At 37.6% G+C, this 24,524-nt stretch overlaps 1 protein-coding gene across 3 annotated transcripts in view; it reads right to left on the reverse strand.

The window, feature by feature from the left end:
• PARD3B (par-3 family cell polarity regulator beta) overlaps positions 1 to 24,524 on the reverse strand; it is a 424,254-nt gene that overhangs the window by 388,994 nt on the left and 10,736 nt on the right. For all 3 annotated transcript variants that reach the window (XM_057411714.1, XM_057411715.1, XM_057411713.1), the window contains exon 2: positions 6,936 to 7,037. In XM_057411714.1, the coding sequence (XP_057267697.1) occupies positions 6,936 to 7,037 (102 nt within the window). The remainder of the gene's footprint in view (positions 1 to 6,935; positions 7,038 to 24,524) is intronic.

Genomic DNA, 24,524 nt, shown 5'->3' on the forward strand with positions numbered 1-24,524 from the left:
CATGGTTTTAAATCCATAAAACTGGATTTTCTTTAACAAGCTAAGCAACATTTGACCAGGTGTCTCTTCTTACAGCTATGAACTTACCTTGAAACACATTGCTACACCTGAAGTTTATTACAAGAATGTTTCCAGTAACCAGGAGCACATGATAGTGTAATTGCACACCCCGGAATGTAATACCACACTTTAAAAATGGTTATTTTAATGATTACGCTAATGAGTTCTGAACTTCCAACCTATGTGCATACAGTTTCATAATTACACAGCTTGAAATCCTCATCAGTAAATCCAAACGCTCCTGAAATCCAAATCATTTTCTAATCTTGAATAATGCATGGCACCTCTACAGCATGAAATTAAACCAAATTTCATAAAAATGCAAAGCTTCATAATCTGTATTCTAAACGAAACTGCATTACTGAAATAAAGTGTTGCTTAGTAAGTACTAATGATGGGGATTTTTTTCCTCCCCCTCCCTCTGGTACTCACAGTTCAGATTCCACTTCAAAAATAAACAGACTAACTCCTATCAAAATATCTTTTTTTATATATATGTATATGGTGGCTCACAGCATACCCTACTACACAAGAGTGAAATCAGACATCTGTTTCCTAAACAAGCACTGGCTCAAAATGGCATAAAACCTTTTCTTCCTGAAAAGTGTGAAAACATTTTTTTTTTTTTAAATAGGCTGCAGCTTGACTGCTTGCATATGATTTCATCAACAGCAAAACCCAAACTCCATCGTCGCCAAAGGGCCAGCAAGTCAAGGTCTGCAGTTTTTCTGTAACAATGTCCCCCATCCCCAAGGCCTTTTCTGTTTGTTTTTAAATTACAGGTAGAGCCCAGACAAACTCCACAGGGGCTTTTAGCAAGCACTGGCACTGCCCTTTTCAACAACTTCAAAAGCCTGTGACTCAAGATGAGGAGAAAAGCCACCATCACAGTCAATGCAAAAGGATAAATACTTTGTTCTGATCAAGGATTTTCTTGCGGCTCTTCCCTTCTCCATATTTTAGAGTGTTGACAAGGATAAAGGTAATATTTGAAATGTTCTTTTCTATACTTCCCTCCTTCTAGACACACAACGCACAGCTAACTATCAGGCACCTGAAGAATATTTATACTGGGACTTCCTTGATAGAAGTTATAAGAAGGTTTTACTCACAGTAGTGTTGTGTATTTATATCTTCATTGCCCAGAAGTAGCTATGAATATTTAAGTAAACAAATACTGTCAGCAATAATAATTTCATATCCCAATAACTTTGATTAGAGGAAATTACAACTGAAACATTCCACAAATCATTTATACAAGGTAAAAAACAGAATAACATGACAAACAAGAGCACTGTATCATGCTTTTGGAGGTTGTAAACATGTTATTCAAAATAAAAGTTACATCCATTTTAATGTTTGCCAATTTAGCATTTGAAAGAAGAATGAATTATTAGTTAACCTTTTTGCTTATCAAATTTTAAGATTTCCACTCATCTCCAATATCTCATTACTGAAACCACAAAATATAAAAGCGAAACCAGAAGCACTCAGGAAGAGTCACAGAGACAAATACCCATACATATGCTGGCAAAGATACTAACCACAGCCTAAAAATTATACTTATGGAAAAAAGCCCCAAACACTAAATCCAAACCTAAAGAACAACAGCCCTTACATACCAGTCTTGCCAAATTTCTTCATTTATCCATGTTGAACATACCAGGCTTTTTGATCTACTAATCCCCATTTTACCTCATTAACAACAAGGAACTAAACATAAGAACTGCCTGCCTCAGGACAACAGCCGTCTCACACAAGGCATTCAAACTTACAGAAGTGTAACCAACACTCTGACAGAAGCACCGAGTATCAAAAGCTTGAAGCTTGTATTGGCTGCAACCAGTTTAACAGTCAGTAAAATCACATGCATTAAACCAGTAACTTGACCATGGTACTAACCAAGTAAATGTCACAAAACGTTGAGCGTCAAAACCCTGGTCCAGAGCAACATTCACCACCTTGGGAGGGGGAGAGGGCAGGGGAAACTATACAATTTTTTTTTTCTTTGATGCATGCCTTTTTTGGTGCAGATTTTATAAAACACACAGAGCATCCAAGTTATAATATACAGTATGAACTACCCTATGTCTACGGCACACTTAAAATGATACCTCCATGTTATATGAAACTAACATCATTAAATTGCTTTCTGTGCTACCAAACATCTCTCACATTGCTTATTCTTTACGTCAAAGTGATTTTTATTGTTTTTTCAACTTCTCCAGAGAAAAGTTGACCAATATGCAACAACCTGTAGAGCAGCCTACATAATAAACCACTGCAGCATATACTTTAAGAGGTAAAAAAAAAAAAACTCCGCTGTAACTAAGTTAACATATCTTGCTTTGTTTTTCCTAAACAAGTGTAATCTACTGTTGTACAACAAACTGAAGAATAAAAAACTCTATTCTGCATCCAAGTTATCAGAAAGTTACAAAACCCTAGAGAAAATACTAGGAAGCTCAATTACATAGAATTCTAGAGTTTGAACCACATTTCTCCAACTTCAATATGCATTACTGGCACGCATCACATATTTCAGAATCAAACCACATGACAAAGACCTGCAAAATGTGACATTTTCAGGCTCTGCTGACCCATCAGAAGATAATTGAAACAAGCCAGCATAGAGGCCTCTGCTACTCATTTACAGGAGATTTTAAAGCAGCAATACTGTATCTCCCCATTAAGAGAAATGTCCTCAGAATTCCACAGCCCTTTCTTTTTTAAACTCCTGCCCAATTGCTTTTTATTTTGACTTCATTTTACTGCTTTTTGACCTGCTTGTAGAAATCATTTTCCTTACCACCTCATACTCTTCTTACCTAAAGGTGATTTTAGTTCTGATTTCATTCTCTATTTCATGCGGTATTCAACAGTTGGAGGGTACAGAAACTGTTCAAAGGTGGAATTACTTCATTGTAACTTCATTTAAAAACACACTGCACATTAGAGTGCACCGTCACTTTCACAGCTGGAATGACAGCCCCGAAGGCCTACAGAGTCCAATGCAGGACAGAAAATAACTGTTGTAGAAGTATTATACCCAGCCAACAGCACTCCCAGTGACTAAACCTACTTGGAACCAATGTAAAAAGTTCAAAATCCACTGAAAAAAAATATGCCTATCAAGTACTTGGAGACATTTCCTTTGTATAATTACATCAATCTTGAAGTTCATATCTACTTCTGAACCCAAGTGTTTTTGTCATTTTGCTGAGACAACTTTTCCAAATCAGCCTCACACTCACAATCCTGTCACTGAAACTAAAGGCACGTGCAAAGACTTCTGCCTGAAGTAAGCTTTAACAAAGTTACATAGCATCCTTTACAAAATAAAACCACTTCAGCCAGATCTTCAGCTTCTTATGAGGAGCATGCATGGACCCATTAACTATTCTGAACACCCAGCAGTTAATTTCTCTAGCATTTGGAGACCTTCCAGGAGACATGTTTTCTCAATATTGCACTTCTGCTGGTAGCGAACAGAGAAGGAAGAATTCATTGACTTTGCTATTTAATATTTCATTAAATGCTTAGCTAAATTAAGTATCTGAACTACACTTAATTCATACCATCTACTTGATATCATCATTAAAAACACCTCAATGGCAGTTACAGTCTCTACAAATCTTGAAACAATGTCACTGTTTCAGCATTTTATTGATATTGCTTCATGTTCTTCTAAAGCTTCTGCTGCTGCTAAAAAACACGTCACCTCTATTTAACAAAGGAGACATCCAAGCAGAAACCATTTCTAAGACTACAATGGCACTCAGCAGAGTATCAGCACAATGCCCATCACAATCACGTACCTCGTTTCCTTCCACTCTTAAAAAACAAAACCCACCATACAACCCAAACCACCCCACACTACCTCAAGAATCCGATTTTCCAGTGTTTTTATCTCAAGGCAGCCTCAGAACCAGAGTCCCACCTAGTACCATTATAACAGAAGATCCTTAAGCCAACAGCTGTGTGTGAACTAGAAACTTCATCACTAACACATATTCACTAACACATATTCACTAACACATATTCACTAACACATATTCACTAACACATATTCACTAACACATATTCACTAACACATATTCACTAACACATATTCACTAACACATATTCACTAACACATATTCACTAACACATATTCACTAACACATATTCACTAACACATATTCACTAACACATATTCACTAACACAACTAACACATATTCACTAACACATATTCACTAACACATATTCACTAACACATATTCACTAACACATATTCACTAACACATATTCACTAACACATATTCACTAACACATATTCACTAACACATATTCACTAACACATATTCACTAACACATATTCACTAACACATATTCACTAACACATATTCACTAACACATATTCACTAACACATATTCACTAACACATATTCACTAACACATATTCACTAACACATATTCACTAACACATATTCACTAACACATATTCACTAACACATATTCACTAACACATATTCACTAACACATATTCACTAACACATATTCACTAACACATATTCACTAACACATATTCACTAACACATATTCACTAACACATATTCACTAACACATATTCACTAACACATATTCACTAACACATATTCACTAACACATATTCACTAACACATATTCACTAACACATATTCACTAACACATATTCACTAACACATATTCACTAACACATATTCACTAACACATATTCACTAACACATATTCACTAACACATATTCACTAACACATATTCACTAACACATATTCACTAACACATATTCACTAACACATATTCACTAACACATATTCACTAACACATATTCACTAACACATATTCACTAACACATATTCACTAACACATATTCACTAACACATATTCACTAACACATATTCACTAACACATATTCACTAACACATATTCACTAACACATATTCACTAACACATATTCACTAACACATATTCACTAACACATATTCACTAACACATATTCACTAACACATATTCACTAACACATATTCACTAACACATATTCACTAACACATATTCACTAACACATATTCACTAACACATATTCACTAACACATATTCACTAACACATATTCACTAACACATATTCACTAACACATATTCACTAACACATATTCACTAACACATATTCTAACACATAACTAACACATATTCACTAACACATATTCACTAACACATATTCACTAACACATATTCACTAACACATATTCACTAACACATATTCACTAACACATATTCACTAACACATATTCACTAACACATATCACTAACACATATTCACTAACACATATTCACTAACACATATTCACTAACACATATTCACTAACACATATTCACTAACACATATTCACTAACACATATTCACTAACACATATTCACTAACACATATTCAACCAGCGACACCCAACAATACAGTACAGCAGAGGCTCTGACAAGTTAAAAACTAGATGGTATGTCAAATATTCTGCAAACTACTGCTCATATTTGCATAAGTATTCCTGTATCAGCACTTCAAACAGAAGAATCCTGGGTGGACATGTTAACTTTTATTAACTGATGAGGCCAGGAATGCATTTCCCTTTGATGCAGTATCTCCTTTTATGACATGTTATGCTTATGGTCTTATGACTGTTTACACTTACGGTCTTATCCTTTATATACAGCTGTGTCAATCCTCAGAACCCAGTATTTAGTTTTCAAACACTACTGGAAAAAAGTCTTAGGGCATTTTAAGTACACTTTGAGTAAATATGAACAAGCAAGAAACGTAAGTTTGATAAAAAGAACATATAACAAACAGAGCTCCACTGTTTTTAAGAATTCCCACACAAGCCACCATAAAAAGACACTTAAGTACACCTTAGACAATCTTCTAAGGTACTGAGCAGTATCCCATTAATCATAAGCAAAATATTGCACTTGATATTAAGTCACTGAAGAATCAACAGCATAAAAAACTAGCATTTCTATTTGCTATATACAAAATTATTTTAAGTCACCAAGCATATGGCACTGCGAATAGACAGCTATTTGCCTGAAAGTACAGGCATATCCCACGTTTCAATCTTCAGTTTCAAATCGCTAGATATATTTTTTCCCCTCTGATTTTATGACAAAAAAAAGACAAGGAGAAAAAAAGCAGCAAAGTATTACACATTATACCCCTCCACCTCCATGCTGAAATAACTCACCGATTATTTTCCCAAAACTATATTTTCCTGATAATTACAAAAAATGTAAAACGGGCCTCTCTGCAGCTGCCATTTCTCTCCCCAGAAGGGACATCTATCTTATCTGAAACGAAAGTTAGAGGCTCATAGCTTCTAAAATTTATAACTGCTTAGACTTTCAGTAGCAAATGACAGGAATTGCTCTTGAAATTCAACACAGTTGAGGCAGTTGTTCTTGTCATCACAGGATTTGTCTGTCACACATTCGATCATGACATTTGAATGATTCTCAAAAACAATTCTAAGCAAAGGAAAAAGACTATAAAAGATATTTCAAGTGGCATGAAAAAAAGATGTCTTACAAAACTCTCATTCCTCTACCACTCTGCTTTCATGCAGCAATAAAAAGAAACACAGAACTACTTGAAAAGGTATGTCCCCCATCCTGTATCTGTCTCTTCCCACCCCGCCCCCCCGCCCAGTTCTACTCCAGAAACGGAGAGCTATAGCACCTATGGGCAGATGTGTTTCATTTAGGAATATTTAACACCCACTTCACTTGCCAGATGCCTGAGAAACAAGAAAGTAGCATTAGTTCTCTGAAGAGACACACCAAAAAGCAAAACCAGTATTTTTATCCAAGCTCTACCTTATCTTTGTCTTCCACAACATCTGCCAGCACATCATCTGGGTCCAGAATGCCTCCATCTGTATACTCCAGGTGGTGAATATTTACCCAAGAAGCTGGATCCTGTACGACAAACACAAGACTTGTTAATCTAACCTTGCATGGTTTTAGTGTTGTCAGACAAAGCAGTTTTGTATACCTTCGCTTCCCACCTACTTACCTCTTTAATCTTGGGGTGGAAGCTTGGAGCCAAAATTCAAAATAGAATGAAAACTACAGACACATAACAAGACACTACTTACAGAACACTACACAAAAGATCTTCAAAATGTACATTCCCTTATTCTTTTTTTAAACAGTTAATATAAATACATATATGGATGGAAATGCACCACTCCTGACAGTTTATAGGAGGAGGAGTAAAGGCCTGTATTTATATATATTTAAAACTCCCATTATTTATTTCTCTGAGGAAGTAGGTCAGGCTACTGTGGCAAAAAATAAATGAATAGAATAAATCACAGCTTGCTTTCACAAATAAATGCTCTCAAATTCTAATACAACATTGCATACCAGATGAAGAGGAATCAAGTTAGCTTTCCAAGACAATGTTTTCCTCATATATTATCACTTGACTTCAATAATGGGAGCTTAGCCATCATTCCACTGACCCTGAAGGCAAAAGGTTCAAAACACACTGCTCAGCAGCAAATTCTCCCTGACATGAAATACAAATCAGGAAGCAGACACAGCATCCATAATCATTGCCCTCAAACCATACCACCTTACTGTGTATACCTAGGTTCCAAGAGGGACAGGCTAAGTGGGAATTACATCTGAATTGCCTTAACATTCAACCATTTCTCCTGTTAGGGCCAGCTATGGTTTAACAAGCACATGGCAGCTCATCCAGTGATAGCAACAAGTTTGAGTACCCTATGGTGTCAGCATTAATAAGTGTTGAACTGGTACATTTTGGACAGCACACTGAAGAAAGGAAACGTGCTTAGTTGAGACTGCAAAGCGGATTTGAGTGTTCCAACAAATACTGTTGAGACTGGCCAGAATATGCTGAAATTAATGGTCGTGAAAGTGGCACGCACACATATAGCTTTTCAGAAATGGACAAAGAAAAGCACTGCTGATGTGCAATACACAATCCCAGTAATTCCTTTATATTACATCTGTATCTCCAATTTCTTTTTCCTTGTCAAGTCTAAATAGATCACAATTCTCAGAAACCAAGTGAAGCACAACAGACACACTATATAGACTAGCAAGTCCCTTATCACTACATTTGGATATTCCCCACATAATTAAGTCCCTCAGAAGTACAGATATTCCACTCCATATTTATATATGGGCATTCTATAGCTTTGGCCATTAACTGATGCAGACAGCAGATAAATCAGGATAATTCCATCACAGGTACAGATGTGGATCAATTTGATTACGTCATCAATAGGCAGCAGTCAAAAAACAAACTGAAAAGCCTCACACCACAACTACCCTGGCATTACCAATAGGTCAGCCCATCATGCCACTAGCAACTTTGCTGTGTGAACTCTAAACAAAATGGTTTGCCTGTTCTGACTCATCTAGCTTCATCAGTTCAGTTTCAATTATTCCACTCACACGTACTGGTTTTGGCTGGGGTAAAGTTAATTTCTTTCATAGCAGCTAGTTGCTGGAGCAGTGTTGATAACACAGTGATGTTTTAGTTATTGCTGAGCAGTGCTTACACGGAGTCAAGGCTTTTTCTGGCTTTCACACCACCCCACCAGTGAGTAGGCTGGGGCAGCACAGCCAGGACAGCTGACCCAACTGGCCAAAGGCATATTCCATACCATGGAATTTTGTTTTGCCTATTAAACTGTCTTTATCGCAGCCCATGAGTTCTCACTTCTACCCGTACAATTCTCCTCCCCAGCCGACTAGGGAAGGAGTGAGCAAGCAGCTGTGTGGGGCTTAGCTGCCTTAGGTTAGCCCACAGTCTTTTTACCCCCTTACACTTGTCTGAGGATTAAGTGTATCTAAAGTACACTTTGGCTTAACGACAACCACCCAAGTAAGCACATAAAAGTATCTCTATTTGTAACAGATCTATTTAATCTGTAATTCACCTCTAACTACACTTATTTCATCTTGCACTGAAACCACTCATTTGTAAAACTGAAAATGTTTGTTCATTGTAGGTATCAGCTGTTCAAAATTAGAAAGTTTAAGCAAATCAACTATGATGCTTTTGTCTCTGCAAGGTGCTGAAGTGTAGACAACCATTAGAGCTCAAAGCTCTGTTTTAAAGCTCCTGATTTAAGCATTTTTACTATGACCACAAAATTCTAAGATGAAAAGGAAGAGATGAACCTCTGTGCAACAAGCAAGCAGGTTAACTTGGCTCAAACAATTTACCTAATGCAGAAACCTCGTGAAAGAGTGTCATTTGACCCTGCCAATTAACTTAGAAAATACGATTCTCTCAAACTGGAATGCATCAGTAGCCACAAATGTTCCTCCTGAACTTTTTAACTAATGCAGTCACAAAAGGTTTTCTGAGTTAGTGACACTAAAACAGCATATTTGAAAAACACTCCATTCACACTTCTGCAGCTAACAGAGTTTTACCTGAAGATACATTAAAACCTTTTACACATATTATGATGTTTAAGCATCCTGTAGACAAAATAATGTAGATGTGAAAAAAAAAATAAACAGCTGATAGGAATATTTTGCTTTCAATGTTCCCTTCTATTTGTGATTCAGTAGCTGCATCAACCCAGATGTGTCATGGAAAAAGAAATAAAGAAAAAAGGACAGCAAAAGCTCTACTGCCCCAACAGAATGCAGCAAGCTGGCAGGAGACAAGATCAAGACACACAGCTATCCTAAACTAAGCTTAAATTAACCTTCTTTTCACTCTGGGCCATAACAAATATAGTAATTTAATGAGTTTGTTACTGGCCATATCAAGAGAAAATAGTCTCTAAATCAGTCTGAAAGGACAGAAGATGCCATTCCTCACCAATCTTTTGTAGCAAGTGGAGCCAATGTTAACTTTTTTTTGAAAGCAAGGAATGACAATTCATACTGAAATACAAGAATTAAAGCAGAACAGGATTCAAATAGCTTCCTTATCAGAAAAATACGTCCTAATAGTTTAGGTACCGCTCCCACAAACATTATGACTCAGGTACACACAGTGTGAAGACACTATGACCTTTGGGTCCTGAGACTTCCCAATTACAGCAACCACCAGAAACTACAAGAAGACTGAACATCTGCTGTGTCAGAGATACAAATATGAAACTGGCTTCCATTAAGTTAACCAGAACTTCAGCCCTGCAAGTTAAAAAAAAAAAAACAGCTACTAAGCACAGAGAGAGATATGCTTCTTTTTATAGACTTGTTTGATGAAGCCAATAGTAACTACTTCTAGACAGCCTAGGTGGAGGAAATTCCCTCTGCACAGTCACAGCAGTAACAGCAGTTCATCTGACCAGCAAAATCACTCACCCATTCCAAAGTGATTTCAAAGTCAGAGAACATTTTCTGTTCTTTGGATGAACTCCAAACACTGCCATGCATAGGATACAAAGTGTTTATATGTAAAAAAAAAAAAAAACACTAAAATCTATATAGCAATTTCTTCAGTGCTTCTTTACTCCCACCAAGAGACCAGACAGCTCCACTAAATAAAACACTGGTATTTTAGCTAACCTGCCATATAAAACAAGCCATTAACTACCAGTACATGTAAGAGTTGAATATCTTAAGTCCCAAACATCATTTCACCCCATGATGAGTAGGGGATGGACAATAACAGGAGGAAAAATGAATGTGCATGCATAAGCATCCACACACACACTCATGTTTTGTAAGTTATTTAGAGCTCAAAAGGAGTAGAACGGGTCTGAAAAATAACTGTGGTACATACAAGATAGAATCGTCATAAGAGAAATCAAACCTTTCCTTAAAAAAGGATGGTCTTCATTTAAGTTTCTTACATTTTAGTAAGATACAACCACCACAAGAACTTCCAGAACACTTCAGCTTTCCATATATTGTAAAACTGCTAGGCAGGAGAACGCATTTCCAAAGTAACAGGGTAACTTTATTAAAGTATTATCACCAGAGTCCTTGCAAAACAGAAAGCTTTCCTGCCTCTACAGTGTTTCCTGAAAGGTCTGAAAGTTGGAACCCAATAACACAGGTCGTAGGTTGTTGCAGTGTTTGACGTGTGAAGGGTTGATCCCAGCTTGCATATGTTTGCTTCAATGAAATAACACTGCTTCCCTGTTAAAAGCAGAAAATGCTGGATTTCTAAGTTTATAAACAATATAGGAGAAGATGACACCTCATTCTCACTCAGGGAAGGGATTAAGGACATATTTACTTGAGAACGCACTTGCTGAGAAACTCTGAAATATAAAGCAAAAGAGTTTAAGAAGTGTATTCTGAAATGCAGAGGTTCTAGTTTGAGATTTAAGCCCTCTTCCAATGACTGACAGTGCCTAGAATGATTCTTCCCAGTATCTTCTTAACCATCATCTATGGAAGTTCATACACCCAAGAAGAAAGAATTAGTTTTGAAAAACTTGTTTCTTGTAAAAACAAAACACTAACAGCAGCCTAGAAGCTCTGGGCAGCTTTCAAGTTTGGTTACCATCTATCTGTGCTCCTAAATGCTCTCCTGATAGCAGGGTCATTTAGGTGAAAATACATCCACAGGCTTTCTTCAAAACAGTTCCAAAATACCCTAACAGCACAAGTGGGAAGAAGTTCTCTTACAGCATGGCATATAACCCTTGTGCAGAAATTTAGCTGAGGTATACAGAACAAACATCTAAATATGTACAGAGAAAGTACAAATAAGTTACCTGGTATAATGCATACCAGCACTTCCCAAATGAATATTGAACAGTTACTCTAATGTGCACTTTACCTTAGGGCTGCAAGTCATGTTTGTGTTTAACATCAAGCCACTTAAAAACTGTTTATCATCATTTCCTTTATGTGTGGGAGAACACTTTAGGAATTACTATGCAAATATTTACCAAATGTTAAATTAAAGCCAGGTCACATGAATGCACAAGTGCGACATAGGCAGAGAAGTGATGTAAATTTAAAGAAGTGGTTTGACGTGCACAGAATCACAGAATGGTTGAGGTTGGAAGGGACCACTGGGGGTCATCCAGTCCAACCCCCCTGCTCAAGCAGTGTCACCTAAGGGCACATTACTCTGAACTGCATCCAGATGGCTCTTGGATGTCTCCAGGGAAGGAGGCTTCACAACCTCTCTGGGCAATCTATTCCAATATTCAGTCACTCTCCCAAAAAAGTTCTTCCTTGTGTTCAGGAAGAACTTCCTCTAGTTTTGTTAATGCCCATTGCCTCTCATCCTATCTGCTGGCACCACCAAGAAGGCTGGTCACATCTTCTTGACACCCTCCCTTCAGGTACTTATATATATTGATCAGATATCCCCCAAGCCTTCTCTTCTTCAGGCTGAACAGACCTAGCTCCCACAGCCTTCCTCACTGTCCACTTGTCCAGCTCACATTTCTGAGCTTGCCTATGAGGACATCACCAGAGACGGTATCAAAAACCCTGCTGAAGACCAGGTAGACAACATCCAGTGGTCTCCCCTCATCTGTCCAGCAAGCTGTCCCATCGTAGAAGGCAATCAGGTTGGTTAAGCATGATTTCTCTTTGGTGATTCCATGCTTACTACACCTTATCACCTACATATCTTCCAAATGCTTAGAGATGGCCTCCAAGATGAGGCCTCCATTCCACCACCTTTCCAGGGACTGAGGTGAGACTGACAGGCCTATGGTTCCCACCAGGGTCCTCCTTCTTGCCTTCCTTCATGTTACCACAGAATCCTAATCTAACTGTCACCACCTAATGCAACACCTTCTGGTTCAAATAGTCTCAAATAGGTTTGAGAATTCTTTTACGCATTTATTTTCAGTAAGACACCTCCCACACCAGTTCTCAGGCTGGTATTTTAGAAGTACTTCCACATGATTGCTACACTAGAGCAGACAGACTTCAATGAAATACTGCATGAAAAGGATATACTTAGAAACTGGAAATCACATACACCTGTCCCACATCCACAGCAACAGAATAAAGGCTCACTCAGAGCTGGGGGGATATTTTAGATTAAGGTCAGTAAGGGAGAGATTCTGCCACTTGATTATTTTCAGATTGTATATTACAATGTGACCCATTATGTCCCACTATATAAGAGATATTTAATGATTTCTCTAAGTATTCAAAGGCTATATGATATATCAACACCAAAGAGCACTAAAACATTAGTTACTTTCAAACCACAGCTTGTGGAGTGGAGCACAAAAAAGGAGTTGGAGAGGAACAGATGGATGAGATTGCTCACAGACTCAAAATTTATCTCTAAATCCCTCTCAAAATGCATCACTAAATCAGCACAGACTCCAGCATTTTTGGTTTGTTTACCACAACCACCTCCAAGCAAGCCTGAAGTGGTACTTCCAGTCAGACTGCATTTCAACGGCCAGCAACTGGGCTGCCATCATCAGCTGTAGTAGAGGTAGGGCTCTGGTTTTATGGGGCTATGAATATTAAGTCCCCCAAATCAACAGCTGCTAGGAAGCAAATGCTTGCAATGCTACTTATTGTCACTGCTGGTTGTTAAATATTCCTCAGTCACAGCACAGTGATCTAGAGCCGAATAGTTAGATCTTGGCAACAGCACGAGGTACACGCACTTCTACAGCCCAAGAGAAACCCAAAAAAAAAAAAAGTGTTGCTCCCTGTCCTCCTAGAAAGCAAAGAACTACATCTAAACATGTGAAGACAGCTGAAGTAGCAGAACTGTATCATTTCTGTAACAATATTTATGTTGCAGAAATTACACTTTTTTGGAATAAAAGCAAACACAAGAAGCTTACGTAAAAACCAAAGATGAACAGCTTTCTGCACAAAAGAATTCCAGATATTTACTGAGTTCAGCACTGACCAGATCTGAGTAAAGCCTCCCTACACATAAAAACCAACTGATTATAGATTAGATCTTCTTTTGAGAAACTTCCAAAAATAGAGAAGCAACATTTAGGTTTCACTGCTCATGAAGCTTCCAGAGTTTGGTTCGTATTACAGTACAAAGTTATAAATCCACATTTCTGGGTCTCATTATTGAAAACAAATTCTTACCTGGAATTAATTACATTATCCTTACAGCTCTATAGTTCAACTGCATAAAATTAAAAGAGACGTTTTTAAACATTTCTAGCTAGAAATTCAAAAGCAGCAGAAGCCTTCAAGATCATAGAAGGACAAGAAAAACATTACAGCATAGTGAGACAATAAAGATCCTATGTATTCTACAGCATTTGTTCTCCTCTGCCAAAACACTGCATCTTCTTGCATTAGAAATGAACATGCTTTAAGATGCTAGGGAGGAGATAAAGCTTCTTTATATCCTTCTGCCAGGTGAAGTGACACACATTCTCTCAAGTCAGTAGTATTCTATGCTGCTTGAGCTCAAAGACAGGAATTAAAGGTAAGATGAGGGCAAAGGCCAGAGGGCAGCCTGCTCAGAAGGAAACTGCTTTTAAGCATCCAGCAGTAAAACTATGTAAAACAGAGAAAGCCATACAGTAGAAATAGTCCTAGAATGGTGGCTACAAAAGGTGCTTTCTAAGCTGTCTTCCAGATAAAGTACTGTAAAAATAAAGCCATCCAAGAAAGTTGTTTTCTGCCTTAACCAGGGGTGATGGAGAACAGAAAAAAATCCAAACACTCAAACTCGTAAGTTTGACAAGTTTGTCTCCGACAAGACAAAGTTCTTCACTTTTAACAGTAAATTTAGCAGGGCTAACTAACAAGCTTCCAACTCCCCTACCAAAACACAACTTTGCATCCCTTTCCATAGCATTTGCAAACAGCATGGGTATTTTTAGTTCAGCTGATACAGTTACAGGCACATAGCCCTGAAGTGTTCTTTACCGTAAGGCATAAAGTGAACCCCACAACAAAAACACCCACACAAAAAAAGAAATTTAAACCAAAACCAACACAACAACACACACACACAAAAAAACACAACAACAAAAAAAAACACAAACAAAAATAAAAGCCAACCATATTGACAGTGACATCACTTTGAGCAGTGTTTGTCAGCTTCCTACTAGGAAGGCATCTGCCAATGAAGAGACCCACCTCACAGTTGTAACACTTGTAACTCAAGAGCTGATCCCTCAGGTTTCCCTTTCTGCAAGAAAAGGTCCAACTAAAGAGACAGCAAATACTGTTGATATTATAGGCTGTATAACGACTGCAAGGTATTTAAGTACATAGCTTAAGTAATCACAAAGATCTTGCACATTCCATCAGGCTAAGATAGGACATCACTGTCTCCTAAGAGAGGGCCTCTTAAAATTAGTTTTCCCCTAATAGCAACTTAAGCAATCTTAGACAAATTACCTCCAGAAAATTAAAACAATACTAGATTACCACATTACTATTGAGCATGGTATCATCCTAAAAACACTAGCAGGCAATTCCTATCTAAAACTTCTCATTAGTAAGCTTCCTTTATTAATTCACAGCCAACAGTTACAGTATACTGAACTGTTTCCAAGTTCGACTCAAACCAAACAAAAACTGTAAGTATCTGCATGCATGAGAAACATACAAAATAAGGTAACTGAAGAATCCTTAAATCAGTACATGCTTTAAAAGAAAAGTGTTACCTTCAAACAAGTATCAAGGGCCATCTTTTCACAAGGGTTAAAAATACACTGGCCACAAAAAAACTAAACCTCTTGAAAGATCAAAATACTTTTTAATACAGGTATTTACTGGGTAAAGACACATCTGATCTGTTTGTGTCTGGTTTATGTCACCTTATGCATTCTGATTTCAATACAGCAAATAAAATGCGAGATCACAGAAGTAAAGCCACTCTAAATAATGCATCCATAATGCCAGAGTATACATTTTGATTTTCAGTGAAGTCAAGAAGTTTTCTTCACACAGTGAGACAGAGAAGAATTTTATTCCTTCTAACAGGAATAAATTAAACATTCAAGTATGAGCTGAACCAAAGGTTTCTTTCTTCAGAAACAATGCAATTTCTCCTACCTTTTGGCAGATCTCCTTTCAGACTATAACAGGGGAAGCTATTCCAGGGAAGCAAACAAGTAAAAAACAAATCTCCTTTTATTTATTTATTTTCACACACACAAAATTTTTGTTTAGATTTTCACTTCACCTTTTAAGGCTAGTTGTGAAAACTTATCCCTTCCTGATTTGTGGGGGATGGAGGTTTAATCATCATCAGATGTGACACAGCCAAATGGTGAAACTACAAAGCAGGAAAGAAGTCCTGGAAAAAAAAGATAAAATTTTGCATAAGGTCACTTTGAAGACCTCATTTTAAACGTTTGTGTCTTTGAAGGTGCTAGAAACATTGTGTCAAAAGGGGGACTCTAATCAGATCAGGTCAGGTCAGTACAGAAACAGATTTATCTCTGTCACTAAGATGGGTTTTATCTCAGCACATCTGCAGTTTTTGTGAAGCCTACTCAGGCTGTTTGCCTTGCTGCCATCCTTAAATACAGGAGGGGAAAGAGCAAAACAAATAAAGGCAACCAAACAATTCATGCGTAAGGCCTGTGGAGTACCGAAGACTTGTGACAGAGAAACTGTTACCCATCTGGGAAAGGGCAGAAAAATCTTCCCTTGTTTTTCTTTGAAGTCAAGGGGATTACTGAGTGAAGGCAGACAGACAACAACCAGAAAGCAGAGTTTCTTTTTAGTGTTTGGAATAATACAGCATAAGCACAGCTCACTAAAACCTTTACATTCAACATGCTAAATGGTCAGAAAAAGCACTAATCAACCCCTGGACACCAAAGAGCCAAAAATATTTCTTGATCGTTAGCCACCTTCAATTATGCTCTGAGAAATTAGTAGGACAAAGTACTAATATGACTATGAGTCAAACATAACAGCAAGGACTGATAACCACTTCTTTCTCTCTCCTTCACCTATCCTTTTCACACCACCACACATCAAACTTCATTTTGGATGAATGAAACTCATTCTTCTCCTACTCTTTCTTCCTCTTTCCTACCCCTACTTGTTTTCATGTGCAATTAACACATTGTTTTTCCTGAGTCGATGGAAAAAACAAGCATCTACAAGTTATAATAGCCACCTCCTTAAAGCAAGACAGGCTTAGATATCAGAGAGCTTCCTTCCATCTTGGGCCGTCTCTAAAGGTGTTGCTTGCTACAAGCAACATGACACAAGTTATATACATGCCACCAGTTTACTTCTTTAAAAATACCCCAGTTCACATTTTAAGGATAATGATCCTGCTCTGAGCTCCTGGGAGACAAACAACGGAACACAAGCATACTGAAAGTCCTTCAGATATGTTACAAAGTATAGCAAAGGGAACACGGTGACTAGGTTTCCTCCACTTGAGTCACTTGACACCTACATACTATAGGCCAGCAGAATGGAAAGAGTGAAACATTTTCTATCCCTCAGAGACAGTGTTTGCAAAGAGATTGTAATATTTCTTACTCTTTAGCCATCTTCATATGATTATGTTTTGAGAAATTAACATGTACCAATGGACTATGTACTAACAAATAGAAAGTATTCCCATCTTCCACAAGGAAAGGGAAGATATACATCTCACCTAGTGAAATCTACTATTACTAGAGAAGAGAAAGAAGAGAAAGCTGGCTTATTGTGGTAATTATTCAATATTATACTGAACACACAGGGGAAAAATAGTCATCTCTGAGGAGGAAAACAGCGAAAACTGCCAAGATATCCTTAGCATGGATTTTCCAATAGTCAGAGCAGAATTATATAAATCCAAAATGACCCAGAATATTTAAAATTACACTTAGTGCAGCTTCAATTTGCAGTACTGGAACCCTTCAAAAATAAGAGTAGTCTGATTTTGTATTGAATCGGAATGAGTGAGAACCATGAATATGGCCCGCTATCTGAATACTGCCTGAATAAAATACAATGTAGAAAAAACATCATGAGAAGGATCACACAGCCCACTGTTACACTCCAACACTGGGCATTTACGAAAAATATTCCAGTGAAGAACAAGTATCTAAAACAAGAACAGGCAAAGACAGCTGGAGACACACATGAGGCAAACAGGTCCACACTGCAGTTGTAACAACTACAAAACAAACACCCCTAAAGCCTCAGTTGAAACTGGAATGCACTGTACGTCAGGCTCTGAATCCAAGATAACTACACAAATGCAAGAATGCAAGCATAAACTGATCTTCAGTTATAAAGTAAGACTTTCCTTTAACTCACCCAGCCTATTAGGCTAGATGGCTTCAACAACATAGAAACACAAGACTCACCCTTTTGTAAGTGAACACAACAGCTACAAAACAAAACATCTATAAGTAAATCCACAACATTTAAAGTTTTAACTTCCATATCCCACATTCTCCATGCCAAATACTAGCTACAATACTCAGAGTAGTATTGTTTTGCTAATAAGAAAACTGCTACACAGCTACAGGCACCTGGCAAATAACAATTAGCAGTGATTCTGGATTTTTGCTTGGTACCTGAAGGTAATACTGGGGGGGCAAGTGACCACAGTCATGATTTCTTAAAATCCAACTTAAAAGTAAGCACACAGAACTATAAAGCTACTCCTTCAAATTGCCACCTGTTCTCCACACAGAAATGATCAGGGGACTGGAGCACCTCCTGTATGAAGACAGGATGAGAAAGTTGGGGCTGTTCAGCCTGGAGAAGAGAAGGCTGCGCAGAGACCTCATAGCAGCCTTCCAGTATCTGAAGGGGGCCTATAGGGATGCTGGGGAGGGACTCTTCATTAGGGACTGTAGTGACAGGACAAGGGGTAACGGGTTAAAACTTAAACAGGGGAAGTTTAGATTGGATATAAGGAGGAAGTTCTTTACTGTAAGGGTGGTGAGGCACTGGAATGGGTTGCCCAGGGAAGCTGTGGATGCTCCATCCCTGATGGTGTTCAAGGCCAGATTGGACAAAGCCTTCGGTGGCATGGTTTAGTGTGAGGTGGTGTCCCTGCCCATGGCAGGGGGGTTGGAACTAGATGATCTTAAGGTCCTTTCCAACCCTAACTATTCTATGACTCTATGAGTCTATTAAATGATGGAAAAAAAGAGAAAAGGCAGGCATGTGTACAAGAATACTGTATTTCAACAGCAAAGTCCAGGTTGAGTGAACAACACATTTATTTTGCCAATTAAATCTTAAGGTACCTTAAATTCAAACCATTCAATACAGCTACAGATAACAAAACCACAGGCTAGCTGTAAACCCACACAACAGAGTTTGTAGCAAACTCAGCACTGAAGCATACCAGACCTTGAACAAAACCACAATAAATGCCTCAGTATTTATAGCAAGAACAGCCACCACTTCAGTCTTGCACCTAGAAACTAAGATTCTTCTATTTACAACTGTTTGGTCCTTCCTTTGACAAAGTGATTCATGTATTTGCAGCTGACACATGACTGCTTATCAGAAGCAGCTGAAAGTTTCAAACATGTGACTGAGTAACAGCAGACTCTGAAGTCACACAAAACAGAACACAAATGCCTGTAAGATCATGCAGATCAGGCATGCTGAAATCCTGTACAACCTTGTAACAAAACTGAGCTTTAGACAAAGCTCAAGTAAGAAACTAGTAAATTACAGAGGTAGAACCTTATATTCCAGATAGAAAGCCATTACATATTTTTTGAAAGAAAAAAAACAAACAAACCCTCACTCAATCACATGAAAGTATTCCACTTATTTCACAGAGAAGTCAGACTTTTCTGCGCAGTGCCACCTAATTCCTGTATGGATCAACCCCCAAGCAGAGGCTGGGGAGGAATTTTGCCAGAAGCTGGGTAGACTTACACCATCAAGGCCAGTCAGACCCCAAATCACCCCTGTCTTCCTACAGTTCCAAGGCTGGTGTGTCGCAGCAATGGCACCACACACCAATGACACCACTTCCCACATCAACACTGATCAGCTCTCTCCACACCCTTCGACAACCTACTAACAGTTCATTGCTCTCTTCAGAGTTGCACTGAGCATGGGTTAAAATGATCTTTAAGTAAAACTAACAAGCAAGCACTACCTAATGCATGAACATTAGTCAGCTTCACTGGCTCTGGCTATTGCTTGAAAGAAAATGAGCAGGAAGTTTAAAAAATAATAAACACATTTACCAACACAATATTACACCATGGGAATTAGCATATAATCTCTCTCACATCTTGTGTTGTATTAATACAATTTATATGATCACAGTACTACATTTTTAAGTTGTAGTATTTGGCTTTCGAAATACAGCAAATACACCTGGGAAGAGCCCAAACAACCTCTACCTGTAATCATATTGGCAGAGCCAAATGATGAAAACTGGTCAAACAAAGGCAATTCTCACTCCTAAAATCAACTTCCATCTTCTCCTGACTGATAATACAGAACATGTCAGAGTTCACACATCATCAACACTTTATGCCATATGCCTAAACACATCTCACGAAGTTGATTTTGGCCAGATAGAAGACAATAAAGAAGAGAATGAAGTTATTCACTCTTTCATTGAAATTTAATACCACTACTGAGCAGAAGGGTTCATCCCAACCTGTCCCTTATCCCAAAGCACAAAACTGATTTCTCCTGATATTCCAAGTGTCTTCAGGAAAACAGATTCACAAAAAAGTTAAGAACAGCTTCAGAGATCTAAAGGAAAAGAGAAGGTGGCAAAACAAAATGAAAGTCACTGCAAAGCAGATAACAGACAGGCAAGTAGAGTATTCGGCTCAAATATAGAAAATGACACGTAAGGATCATATACCAGTTACTGCTTAGTGGCAACTTCCTCCAACCCTCTGACCAGGAATTTCTTTCTAGAGTTTGCAGGAGGGCTATATGGAAACTTGCCTCACACGATTTTAATCCACTCAGTCCAACCCCACAAGAAATTTCAAATGAAAAACAACAGCTGGTAAGCAAACTTGATTAAACGCTGTATTTGCATACATTTTGCAACAGTCCCGAGATGCCATTACAACCTTCCTCTTCATTTGCAGTTTGATGCCATCCATCACTCATACAAATGAGTCATATTTACTTTTCAGTCAGCTACCTCATTCATTCTCCTCAGGCTCCACAACTGTATCCATATACATTGGCTTTATATTATGCCATGCATGAGCACTGACAGAAGATTTCACTGTAAAATTAAAAGCCTATTGGAAATGCCTACAGCAAACACGATATAACATAGCAAATAACATAGTTATTCACAAGAATGCCCAAGGCTAACCAGGTTACAGGAATGCTTTATCACAATGCACTGTCAACAGGACTTCAAGTGTAATGTTACCTTCTCATTAACATAGGTGATTATATCTCAGTTTCCCAACTCACATACACAAACACGGGTAAAGAGCCATTCAGTGATGAGTTCAGCCACAAAATGCTGAAGGCTTTTCAACAAAATAATTGGATCTGCTTTCACTAAATTTTATCACTCTGTGCGGTGCCTGAAAAAAGGAAACCAGCACATGCAATGAAACGGTTGATTCTCTCTTTAAATGGCTACTAAGAAAGGAAACAGCCATTGTCAGTTAATAGAAAAATGATAACATCAGAATTTGCTGGTATAATGGTCACATAAGGTAAGTGATTTGGCCTCCTACAGAACCTGCAACAGCTTTGCCTGCATTATTAGTGGTATCTACACAGACTATGAATTTAGGCTCCAAAACAAAAACCAACAAGAAACAAACTTAAAAATTCATTAAGTAAGCCTGAGCAAGATTACAACAGTATTAAACAGTTTGATCATTAAACTGTAGCTTGCATCTTTGAGTATTAACTCATGTTTATCTAAAACCATCATGTAAAAACTGATGCAGAAGAACATTTTTCACTAAGAAAAAACAATTGTATGAACCTTATCACACACAAGTTGTTTCAAAACTGAAATAAAAACATCTTTGCAAATGTTAATTTCAAAACAACTACTGTCTGCAATATGGGATGTGGAGCTAAGACCTGCACTGTCAAGTCTGCTTATGAACACTAACATCTTGGATTGTGCCATACTACCAAGTTGAATTTGTTGTTTTGGTTTTTTTTTTTCCCTCTTCACAAAAAACCCTAGTGGTAAGCCAAACAGTTAATCTCTAAATATACAATGCATAAAAGAGTAATTTCAAACCAGAAAAATGGAAGACACTTATAATCACCACAGCATTCACATTTGAATGACAGCTAAACATAAAGACACATCAAGCATTCAGCCATCTGGAAAGAAGCTGGTATTTTTTTCATATTGTCTGTTCTCAAACCCTTAAGGCAAGAGTCAGAGGTTGACCAAGACTTCCATTTAGAGAGATGCTTATTTCGTATCTACAGCCATTAATGAACTGCAGTATGAACAATAAGCCAGACTCCTCCACTTTCACTGAATTCAAGAGGTGGCTGTGTCAGCCAAACAATACACGCATACTGCCAGATGTATGTTACATTTGAAACATCTGAAGTTACAAAAAAAGACCTGGTGTTGTTCTAGTCCCTTTGAATACAGCTTATTTAATAAAATGATGATAGCAACGAATACGTATTTTACTCTTCAAGACAAGAAAGAATATGATGGCAATATATATATACATATAACTGCAAAAGTCATGATATATGAAAAACCACAACCAAAGAAGGTATTCAGCCTCTATTCAGAGTTAAATGGTAATGAACATTGCTGTAAAACAAACACATTGCAAGTACAGCTAGCAGACACGCAGGATGAAAAGAGTGAGCAGGATGACAGTCCAACTTTTGCACTACATTTTTAATACTACTTTAAAGGTCTAGTAAGGAAAAATACACTGCATATACAAAAGCAAACCATGTACTCCTTTCAGTTTCTGACTTGCTGCAATCACTCCCCCACAACACAAAAAACTACTTTAAATGGAAGACGGCTTAAACTAACACTCTTCCAGACTCAAGGACTAAGGGGTCAATACTGGCACACTCCCATGTGATCCATATTGCTTCAAGCATGTGAAAAGGGTAAGAGTTTAGAGCAATTTTGCTCTGTTCACAATTTCAAACAATAAATGGACTGAATACAACAGTAATCATAAGGAGGAAAAAACCCTCAAAAGTCATATACTTAAAATGCACAGGCCACAAATGTTCTTTTAAGCATTTCTGAGTTGAGTATTTTGAGCAAAAAGTCGTTCTTAATTTTGCTATTTTTTAAGCCAGTGGAGTGGTTTCTATTAGGGTTTTTCAGGTACAGCTAGGACCTCCCATCAGACAGCAGCTGAATGAGAGCTATCCAAGTAACCGTTCCCAAAACATTAATACAGAATATTTTCTGGATCTTTGAGTGCTAATCTTCTTGCCTAACATAAAGATGTCATTATTTATCATTTGCCAAAACAGACCCTCACATTAGATTATGTTTTTCCCCACACACGCATCTACTTCCCCCCTCCAAAAAATAATCTATCTTCCTTTTTCACAGCAGTCTAAACAACACCTACAACATGACTGCTACACTACTATGCAAACATTGGTGTTTCTCTATGCACAATGTCAAAATGTCAATGAACCCTCTCCCTTTTGCTGCCCAATACAACTATTTCAGGTTTCTTGCTTTTCAGGGAGTTTTCTTTTTGTAGCTTATAATGCCAGAACTCCTGGAACATTTGTTCAGAATACATTTATTACAGCCAGCAGGGGAAAATTAATTGTGAGTTGGCAGCAGCTAGGTTTTAAAATGAGCCTCATTCTCTGGGAGCTGAGCATGTAAACTCCTTTCAGTCCTTCAAAATTTTCAACAAGTCTTTCTACCCCACACAAGACATGGGAAGATTCAATTCAAGGGAGCAATCTCCTTTCCAAGCCTCCATTCTTTGGGCAGAGAAAGACCAGGTTGAGAGGTGTCAGAAGCAGAAGATGACAGCCAAATTTCTAACATCCGCTAAAAAAAAAGAAAAAAAAGCCCAAACATATGCCATATTTGTTAAATAAGGCAACTGCTAGAAACAGACTTCTGAAAAACATGCCAATAAAGTAAATTTGATATTAGCATGCTGTTGTACACTATCCTACTGAGTGGGAACAGGGAGCAGAAAAGACAAAGACAATTTCTGTATAAAATCTCAGTAGACTGAGTAACCTAAAGAAAATGCAATTGAAGTCAATGAGTCAAAGCAAAGTATGCCACATTTTTGGCACACTAGAACAAACCAGGTACCTCCTCAAATTCGGAAGTCCTTATTCAGTATGAAATAAACCAGCTTGTAAAAAAAAAAAAAAAACCTAAGTGATTGCTGACAATCCCTTACTGTAGCCAAATATTTTATTTATTAGGATAAAAAAAATTGTACCTCAATAAAATTCATTGTTATAGACAACAGAATTTTGACTCAATGTGAATAAAAGGAATATGGTTTGGAGGTAAACTATTTTCACAGTATTCACAATACAGAGATATTTGATTGATGCAATAATGTATTTGCCTCTTTTTTCCTGCAAAGTTAACAAATACGG

This window comes from Pezoporus wallicus, unplaced genomic scaffold, assembly GCF_028554395.1.
Source record: "Pezoporus wallicus isolate ANWC-B61680 ecotype Strahan unplaced genomic scaffold, APGP_CSIRO_Pwel_v1 contig_6732, whole genome shotgun sequence".
Classification (NCBI taxonomy): Eukaryota; Metazoa; Chordata; class Aves; order Psittaciformes; family Psittacidae; genus Pezoporus; species Pezoporus wallicus.